This window comes from Marmota marmota, unplaced genomic scaffold (assembly GCF_001458135.2).
Source record: "Marmota marmota marmota unplaced genomic scaffold, marMar, whole genome shotgun sequence".
Lineage (NCBI taxonomy): Eukaryota > Metazoa > Chordata > Mammalia > Rodentia > Sciuridae > Marmota > Marmota marmota.
In genome coordinates, this window is record NW_025999943.1 from 10,651,993 (window position 1) to 10,662,267 (window position 10,275).

The window sequence follows — 10,275 nt, forward strand, 5'->3', positions numbered from 1 at the left end:
GCGGGGTGGGGGGGAGTCCTTACAGCTTGTGATCTCGTAACTCTACAAGAACTTAAGAAGGACAAGAATGAATTCTATCAACAAGATTTTTAAAACAACCAATAAAACCTATATGGCATTTAAAACAACCAATAAAACCTATATGAAATTAAAATTCATTAAAAAAGCTACTTATCAAATCTGAAAATAAGCCACCTAGATGTTGTGGCTATCTCTTGGTATTAAAATGATAAGTAACTTTTATTTTTGCTTTTCTTGTGTTGTCATAAATTTATACTATGTATGACTTCAGCAGAGAAAGGGAATATTGTATGCAGCTTCATGGTCTAGATTTAGAGCAAAGGACTTTGAGAAACTGGGGCTTATCCAGGAAAAGGTGACCAGAGCTATACCTGCATGTGTGTTCCTGTCTTTTGAAGGGGTAGAATCAGAATAAAAGACTAGAAATGGCAGGCAGTCAGATTTGAGCTTTCCACCTTGTACTGGCAGTAACTGGAACCAGCATCCCTGGAGGGACTATGCTGAGTGGGTGGGTTGAGAATTCATGTTTAAATACTGGGAGGACATTCCTGCAGTGAAGTGGGAAGTTCCAGTCGGTGACCTCTTAGAGTCTGTTTGACTTCAGTTCTATAATCACATGATGCTTTGCAATAGTTCAGTCAATTTTCACTACAGTAGTGATGAAATATACTTTCCAATAAATAATTCAAGGCATTTTTACAGGACATATTCTTGTATATGGCAGATGCACATGTGTTTTTGTGAGTGGCCTGGCCATGTGTAGCATGCAAAATGCAGTCCAGTAGCTTCCTCAAAGTCAACCATTGCTAAGAGCATCTGAAGGAACAAAGGGACCTTCCTAGCCATTGGCATGCCAATTTTGTAAAAGGATAACCATTGAACATAGGAAGATAATGTAAAGAATGATATCTTTATACAAGGGAAATAAGTACAATAATTTTGAAGTATCATTAAAATGGTCTTGGATAATTTCAAATGTTTTTTTTTCAACCAGACTTTATAAGTGGTGAACATATTCAAGCATTTGAAAGGTATACACACACTGCCTGATAACCACCATAATTTTCTTTCTTTTTTTCTTGTGAAAAATAAGATAATTGAAGTATCATGAGGAATTGATAGGGAGAGGACTGAGAACAGCTTTGAGTCTCAAACAAATAGAAACAGAAGCCAATGACATCAGAAACTCAAGAATCAAGTGGGGTGGCAGACAGGAAGGAGGCCCACAACAATTTTTCAAACAAAGCCGTTATGATAAGAAGACCTAATTGGCTTAATATGATAATGGGAGACGGATGTAGTTTTCAACTTCAGAGCATTCCAAAGCCCAGAGTTAGACAGTTATAAGATCTGGCTGGGAACCAATGGAAATGTTCATTATTCTTCATAGTGTCACCCAGAATATATCAAGATTGGAGTGGGGAGGCTTTTTCTGTTTTTTGCTGATATTGTTTTCATAAAGCTAAGCATCTCAGGTTAACGGGAGTTCTTAGTCTTAAAAGTTACCATTTATCTATAACTAGTGCAAATATTTTAGGGATTTGTTTTTAATCTAATAAAATAGTACTTGAAAAACAGGAGGGCAGCATGCTTACTCTGCCATGAAGTTGACGAGCTTTCAGAATAGTGGTTCTGGCCTGTAGAGCCAGTTGGCTGGGTGCTACATTGGCTTTCCCACTTTCTATCTGTGTAATACTAGGTAAGTCAACAAATTCAGCGCACCTCAGTCTTCTCACCTATAAATTGGAACTGACAACAGTAAGGAATTCCCAGGGATGGGTAACCAGATGAGGCTGGTGTAGTGGTGCATGCCTGTAAGGCCAATGATTCAGAAGGCTGAAGCAGGAGTATCTTAAGTTGAGGCCAGCCTCAGCATTTTAGTAAGACCCTCAGCAATTTAGTTAGACCCTGTCTCAAAAAATAAAAAGGGCTGGGGAAGTAGCTCAGGGGTTTAATCCTTAATACCAAAAGAGAAAGAGGAGGAAGGAAGAAGATGATGAAGGGGGGGGGGGAGGGAGGGAGAAGAAGAGGGAAAGGGGGAGGAAGGGGAAGAAAGAAGATGAAGAAATAAAGGAAATTAGAAGCACTTAGCTGGGTGGTTGGCACAGATTAGGTCCTTAACAAATGTTGTCTTCATACAGTTTTATTTTGTTTGCTTAATTTATTGGTCTTCCACTATTTTTGTTTTTAGTTATTTTTTTCATCCTCCTGAAAATATTTACACAAGCATAAGAGAGAAATACAGAATAAATACGGCTTAGAACTTTTTTTTTTCCCTGTGGAAGAGAGAAATCTCAGAATCAGGTACCTGGTTTAAATGTCTGGTTTGTTTCTTGGCTGAGTTTTACAGTCCCACTTTGTCCCTGTTGGCTGTTTGGGTTATCCTTGTATTTTCTTCTTTCTGTGAAAGGACAGTGTCTCAGGATTTGGTAGTCCCTGGAGTTTACCTCCAGGGTAAGTAAGTGATTGTTTACCAACTTGCCTCATAAATAAATTTCCTCTTTTGTGTAGACACCTGTCTTTTTTTCTTCTTCTTCTTCTTCTTCTTTTTTAAAATACAATAATCCTGTTTTTAAATTTTTTTTTTTAGTTGTCGATGGACACAGTATCCTTATTTTATTAATTTATGTGGTGCTGAGGATTGAACTCAGTGCCCATGCATGCGAAGCAAGCACTCTACCACTGAGCCACAACCCCAGCCCCTCTTCTTCTTTTTTGAGTGGAGGATGCATGCCTGGTGGGTTGGTCCATTTATGTGGAGCTATAATTTGCCAATTCAAACAGCTGAGCTGATGGGGGCCACAGGGGCTTGGTGACTCTAAATGGGCCTCAGGTTGTTTCTGCCTCCCTGATCTGGGGTGAGTTCTCACTCAGGTTTGGTAATTTGATCCTGAGAGGAGACATTAGATAATATCACTTGGTGTTTTCGGGCCCTTTTTGATCTACTTTAATAAGCTCTGTGAAATTCTGTCTCTTAAAAAACAGGTGAATTTACGTAGGTGTGGATTCATAAACTGGGTAAAAATCAGACTCCTCCAGTGAGGGTAGTGATTGAGCGGTCTCTAAGAAACTGAACACCCAGAGCCGCATATTTGGCTGCCCAGTATATGTCAGCTGTGTGTAGCTATGTCCCAGATCTTATTCCAGGGCCCACTCCTGCCCCTTAAAGACAAGCAGAAAGGCTTCCTGCCTGGGCAGCTCCAGGTAGTTGGTTCAGAATAACCCACAGCCTCGCCCTAGGAATCTTGAAGAATCCCAAGTTCACATGAAAAGCTAAATCTAATCTAATGTAAATCAATTATTTTTTCTCTTTTTCTGAATAAGAAATTTGGTTCAGAGGCCATTGAAAAGCTAAGTTCTCCAAGGGTTTTGGAAGAGTGGAACTCAAGAGAACAAAGGACGTGGAAGTATAGGAAGAAAAATATAGGCAAAGGCTAGATTAAGTAGGAATAGAAGGTGAGGATGAAATAGTAGGATGAAAGGGGGGTTGTGTTGTGCTTTTCTCATTTCTGATGAAATTGGCATTTTAGAGTAATTTCCACTCAATTCTCCTCTCATGGTGTACATAAGCCAAAATTTTGTTGAGAATAAGTAAAAGCCCCCTTTTAGTTTTGTCTAAAGTGGAAGGAGAGATGTTGCAAACTCTAGTAACCATCATGACGTACTGCGACATTGTTGTTCATGATAGCCATGATGTGGGTCATTATGAACTCCTTGTATTGGGAGACCCAGGTGAGCCTTGACAGGGTGCTGGGTGCTCTGTGGATGAAGGTGGGGGGCACACACACACACATGGTACTGGCTCCTTAGTTTTGCCACAGATATGGGACTCTTCATCTCAAGAGATTGGAGTACATGTCACAGAAAGGGTTTTTATATTAGGAAGGTAGAAATTTTAATTGTTTTCATGAACAAATGGAGGGGGATTATGAATTGTATTTGTAAAGAATTTCACCATATTTCTACATTGAAGAAATGAATTCCCTTTAAATCTTACAAATTTTACAAAAGGCAGTGGGGGGGAGTTCTAGAAAGTCTCTGGGATATTTGAATGATTTCAGGGATAGTGAAAGATGAACACTTTTTCAAGGAATGTAAAGTAACTCAGAGACGATATGTGGCACATGAACTGAATCTCCTGGCGTTGCTGCTCATGTGGGAGTAGGAGATGGAGTTGATGCCTGAGAGGATCTCGGGAACTTCTGCCTTCCCTATATGTGGGTGAATAAGCAGCCACAGCAAATTTTCTGTTAGGGTTTGGATCTTAAGTGTCCCTCAGAGGCCCATGTGTGAAATGCTTGGTCACCAGCCTGTGGTGCTGATGGGAGATGGCAGAATCTTTAGGATCTGGGGCCTAGTGGAAGGAAGGGAGGTCACTGAAGGGTGTGCCCTTGAAGGAGATGTTGGGGCTCAGCCCTGCCTCTCTCTTTGCCTCTTGGCCAGAATGGACTGAGCAGCATTGCTCCAACAAACACTCTACACCATGATAACACTTTCTCACCACAGGGCCAAATCAGCAGAGCCAAATGGCCATGTACTGAAACCTCTAAAACTGTGAGCCAAAATAAACCTTTCCTCTTTTTTAGGTTGATTCTCTTAGGTATTTTATCACAGTGAGAAAAGCTAATTAGCAAATCATCTCATTTAATATCTTTCCAACTTACTCATTTCTTTTGTCCCTGATTTGTGTTTAGATTTTATCATCTTTTGTTTGAATAAATAAATAGAAAAAATAAAGTAAATACTTCCTTTGTGAAAGGAAATAAATATATAGCTTGTTTTCTGGTCTCTAGAAACATTAAACCCTCGGAGATTACTGGTCAGTCCTGGAACATTTACAGAAACTTCCAGAATTCTGAATTGCCAAGTGAATACTTATGTGAAATGAAATAAAACCCCTTCTTTAAAAAATTATCCATCAGTTAATGTAGTTTCTGATGTCAGAAAAGTTGGCAAGTTTGACTATTTTACCCTTCAAAACACTGTCTCTTCTCAGGGACTTTAGCACACTGAGAGAGAAGGAAAATTATTTGAAGCAAACAAAATGGAAACCCAGAGAATTTTGGCTTACACATCAATGCAAGTCAATCAAAATTAAATCCCAAAGAAGCTTTTTATTTGTCTTTTTTTTTAAAAAAAGAGTATATAGCACTAATCTTTTTTTTTTTTTTCACACACAGTTTTCACAGAGTAGGTGAGAGCCAGGCGTTAGGGTCTCTGCATTTTCATTTGTACCCTCATTATCTTTTTAGCCCTCATGACCCACTGCTAAGGCTTTGTGGTTTTGAAAGATGTTGGAAATGGGCCTGAGGGCTTAGTGGTTGACCTCAGGTTTAGCAGGCACAAGGCTCTGGGTTTGATGTCCAGCACCACAAAAAAGAAAAAAATAAAGAAATGGGCGAATGATGGAACAGCCAGGACTTAGAGACATCTCAATCTTCAGGATCCTAGGCCTGACTTCTAATACCTCTTGTCTCTAAGCACATGCCATAGCAGCCCTGGGTGAGGAGGAAGCTGGTGCTGAGTGGACCAGGGCAGGTGCCATGGGTGGACCAGACTTGTGCTATCTTCTCTGTGGATGTCTGATTCTCAAATAGAGCCTTGGCTTTAGTCCACATGGACCCATAGTGATTGTGCTTGTTCCTCCTTATCCTTAAAGGATAAACCTCATCTTTGTTTCTCCACCAAAATTCTAGGGCTACATGTTAGAATCCAAGAAATTGATCAGCTTTTGGAGGGCTGGGTCAGCTATGCCTGCATGCTTCAGGGCTCAGGCCTACCTGACCAAAGCTTAAGCAAGTGATAATACAGCCTATCTGCATGGTACCTACCACCTCATAAATGCTTGCTGAAGTGATAATTGAAGTGTAAGTGATAATGACTTATGACCAAGGTGAATGAGACCTTGACTTGAACTTTGACATCTTTGGTTCATAGACAATGTATTTAAGCCCTGCACATAAGTAGCCTTAAGTGATCTGTAGTTGGAAATGTTTTCTGAGAAGTGAGGGCTTACTCTGATATTCAGCAAATCAGTGTGAATATCAGCCAACTGAGTGTCTGTGGGATATGCCAATGAAGGTGACATACCAGGCCCGAGGGACCCAGGATTTTCAGGTTCAAGAGAAAGCACAAGATAATAACTAATGGGAAGGGTCTTCCTTGCCCAGGGCTAACAGGTGATGCATCTCCTACCTCTGTTTTTCTTTATCACCAGGGGAAGAAGAATGTAGCTAACTTGTCCCCAGGCAAACCCTCTGACCAGGTGTTTCAGTTTGGAGTGGTAGAATATTCTTGCTGATACTATGGATCTTTTTTCATATCATTTTAGGATTTCTAAGCTACTGTGACAGGTACAGTGAAGGCATGAATCGTGTCCTGAAGACTTTTGGACCCGTTCCAGAGTTTTCCAGGGCCACAGTTGAGAAAGTTCATCAGGTATGTAGACTCACTGCAGAGAAGTGGGCTGGCTTTTCCCTTCCCTCCGCCTAGGTTGGAGCTTTTAGCTGGAATCCTGGCCCTTGATTTTTTTTTTTTAAATTTTAGTTGTAATACCTTTATTTATTTATTTTTATGTGGTGCTGAGGATAAACCCAGTGCCTCATGTGTGCTGGGCAAGCGCTCGACCACTGAGCCACAACCCCAGGCCCATTGGACCTTGATTAAAAAAAAAAAATACACACACACACACACACACACGCATGAATTTAGTTGTAGATAGACATAATACCTTTATTTTATTTATTTATTTTTATGTGGTGCTGAGGATCAAACCCAGTGCCTCATTCATTCATGCTAGATGAGTACTCTATCCCTGAGCCACAACCCCCAACTCAGCCCTTGATTTTTTTTTGTTTTTTTTTAGTTGTAGTTGGACACTATACCTTCATTTATTTATTTATTTTTATGTGGTGCTGAGGCTCAAACCCAATTCCTCTCACGTGTTAGGCGAATGTTCTACCCCTGAGTCACAACCCCAGCCCGCCTCACCCCCCCCAACCCCCAGCCCTTGATTTTGATGGTTCCTTTTTCTTGACTTTGTTCATGTTGCATGCTGTCACTAGAAGACCTTAAGAGCAAGATTTGGAAAGCTTGTGTTAATGGAGGGTTTTCTACGCTTTTTGTCTTTGAAAGCAATGTATGCACAGTTTACATAAATAGGTAAAACATTTATACTCGTGGCAAAGTATTTCCTCTTCATGCTGCATTTTTTCCTACCACTTTTCCCCTTGCCAGGCCATGCGCATGAAGGTTCCTGATGACCCAGGGCACCTGGCTGCCAGAAGGCAGTGGAGGGATGACTGCCTCATGAGACTGGCCAAACTGAAGAGTCAGCTGCAGCCCCAGTAAATTTCTTGTAATCTACTGTCACTCCTCCATTAAAAGTTGTGTTCGGGAAAATTAAAAGCATTTGATCCAATTTCTCTAAAGCAATGAGAAGCCCTAAAGATCTAGCACTTACTCCTCTGCATTTAACCACAGATGACAACAGAGGCCAAATATCTCCCATCATATGAAGACATAACCCTGGACTTGGATGTCACAATAGTTCTTTGGTTCTAAGGTGTGGGTTTCCTGCCACCTGGGCAAATAGTCTAAAGATTTTTCACCTTTTCAGTGCAATTATATGTGTCTATATTTTACAGCCAGTGATTGTGGTTTCCAGCTATTTTAATCTATTAAAATATTTTTGTAATCATTTTCTAATCCCTTTATGAGTGGTCTGTGGCCCTGCATTTGTGAGCCAATTACCTTCATTTTGATGCTTATTCTGAATAAAAGTTTTTGATTCCATAATGACATCCTTTTCTGCATGCTTTTTCCAAGAACAACAGTGTTCAATCTTGATGCTTGGCATATTTTGGAAAAATCACAATGAATGAGTAATAAACAAATACTTTGTTCTGGGTACTTTATCATTCAGTCAAAATCCACCAGTTTAGGCCAGGGTTGCCCAAAGTTGGTTCCATGGGGCCCTGTGGTTCTCTGGTCTGATACATTTGAGAAACAATGATTGTCCAGCTCATCGGGACTCCTATTTTGGTAGCAAATGAAAGGATGCAAATTCCAAAAAGGATGTCTATTAATTTTAACCCATCATTCCATTATTTTCTTCAAAAGAATAAAACAGAATTGGTGCTCCAGAGGGATCACATACACAGGGGAGCTTGTACTTGAGAGGTGTACCCTAGAAAGTTTCAAGAAGTTGGCTTGTGAGCCTGGGTTTGGGTAACAGGTAAAAGTCAGCCGCCCCTCCCAGTAGAGGGAGAGGGTGGGGAAGGGCCCCAGTGCTCTGGGAGGGAAGGCAGCTCCCTGTTGCCAGAAAGGAGCTCTGGAGGGAGGCTGGCTGGACCTGATGGTGAACAACCCTAGCGGCTATGCCAATAGTTATTCATTCACCTACTCAGACCAAAACAATCTGGGTAGGGTCAGGATCCCAGCAAGTGCATTCTGTCAGCAGAAGGGACCCTACTGGAAATGGAGCTTGCTGTGGTCCTGGTGAGGGCTATAAAGGCAGGAGATGGATAAAGATGCTAGCAGGGTCAGGCGCCCGTGTTGTGCCAGGTAAGAAATGAGGAAGGAAATCTGAATGTCCCAGATATTAAAACTTTACTGAAAAAAAAATAATGTGGCAAGATGTGAGGAGGATTTCAGCCTAGAGAGGGCTCCTCCTTCTCTTCATCTGATTAAGCTTCAAGCTCCCCTTCAACTCTTATGACTCAGCCCCTCATTCTTCCTGACTGCCTACTTTATGGAGCAGCAGGCAAGCCCTTGCATTTCCCTACAGCTTTTGGCTCCTGCCACCCTCCCTGGTCTTGTCTGCTGAATCACTGTGCTATTCTCAATGCCTCTCTGATTCCGAAGGCTGTGTAGTCCCCAGATGCAGGCATGGGGCACTGACGTGAGGATGCCCTTGTGGGGCAGTGGGGCACACAGGGAACCCCTCACATAGTCTGTCTGCCTCATAGCATCAATGAAGGACTGGCCACGGGGCTATTGGGCCCAGGTATGCAGAGGCAAGGCCCTGGGAGAGCCAGGCAGCCACAGCTAAGGGGCAGTGTGATGGTGCTTTGTGGCAAACAGCTGTGTGGGAGCAAACTCATTTATATCTAAGTTCTTTTTAGCCACTTTTGTTGTCAAGCATTTTTGTGTGAGTTTTAGGCATGTTCTGAAATAGAGTTGTTCTTCAGTATCTGAGGACTCAATCAACTGAGGATCAAAGATATCCAGGGGGAAAAGTTCCAGAAAGTCCCAAAAAGCAATATGTACAATTTTTTCTCCTTCTCATTACTCTGTAAGCAACACAGTCTAATAGCTATTTAGACAGCATTTACATTGTCTTATGTATTATAAGTCATCTAGAGATGATTTAGACTATACAGGAGGATATGCTTAGATTCATGCAAATGCTACACTAAGGGATTTGAGCATCCATAGATTTTGATGTCCACAGGGATCCTGGAACCAATCCCCCAAAGATACAAAGGGATGATTGTATACAGCTGTGGAAATGCCTCTTGGTCTTGCTTTTAGCCATCACAATATATGATGAGGAGTCGTCAAAGAAGTGATGTGATATGAAAATGCTGAGAGATTCTCATCTAAAAGTTGAAAATAATGAGACTTTTCAAACTTGAGAACACATTTGTGGTTTAGGACTCATTTTCAGAAAGATGATTCTGGAAACAACTGGTTCATCAGAAATTGCTCTGACATGGAGCTGTAAGGAAAGCCAGGGATATAACAAAAACCCAAGCAATCTTGACTTTTACAGAAAGATCATCAGACAGAAAAATGAGCAAATCTGCTTGTGAGGAGGCCTTTCTTACTGCTAGGGCTGCTACTAATGGGCTTGGTTATTCTGATGAGTTCAGCAACTGTGTAAGTCCATGTTCTTGTTTCCTCATTCAAATCCTCTTTCTGTCCAGAATTTTGTCCAGGACACCACTGTGCACATCATGGTCATGTATGCCCAGCCCCCCTGGTCTGTGCTGGTTTCTCAGTCTATCTTGCGTTTCATGACTATGAGAGTTTTGATGAGTCCCAGCTCCCTGAGGACCCTGTCACCAGTCTGATGTTTTTCCCATGGGTAGACTGGGATCAGGTTTGTGATTAGGTCAAGTGCCCTTCTCATCACATCCCATCTGGGGCAAGCAGTCCCCAGGAGATATTACTGGGAATATTGACCTTCAATGCATTAGTTTGCCAGGTTCCTCCCCTGGGAGTGACTATTTAGAAAATTGAACGTTAATT

The 10,275-nt window shown here is 41.5% G+C and overlaps 1 protein-coding gene across 1 annotated transcript in view; it reads left to right on the forward strand.

The window, feature by feature from the left end:
* The window catches only part of Cryl1 (crystallin lambda 1), a 140,479-nt gene extending 132,658 nt beyond the window's left edge, over window positions 1-7,821 (forward strand). The window contains exons 7-8 of the mRNA XM_015499346.2: window positions 6,353-6,459; window positions 7,258-7,821. Coding sequence (XP_015354832.1) covers window positions 6,353-6,459; window positions 7,258-7,371 — 221 coding nt within the window. The 3' untranslated portion in view covers window positions 7,372-7,821. The remainder of the gene's footprint in view (window positions 1-6,352; window positions 6,460-7,257) is intronic.
* Window positions 7,822-10,275: the final 2,454 nt, after the last annotated feature.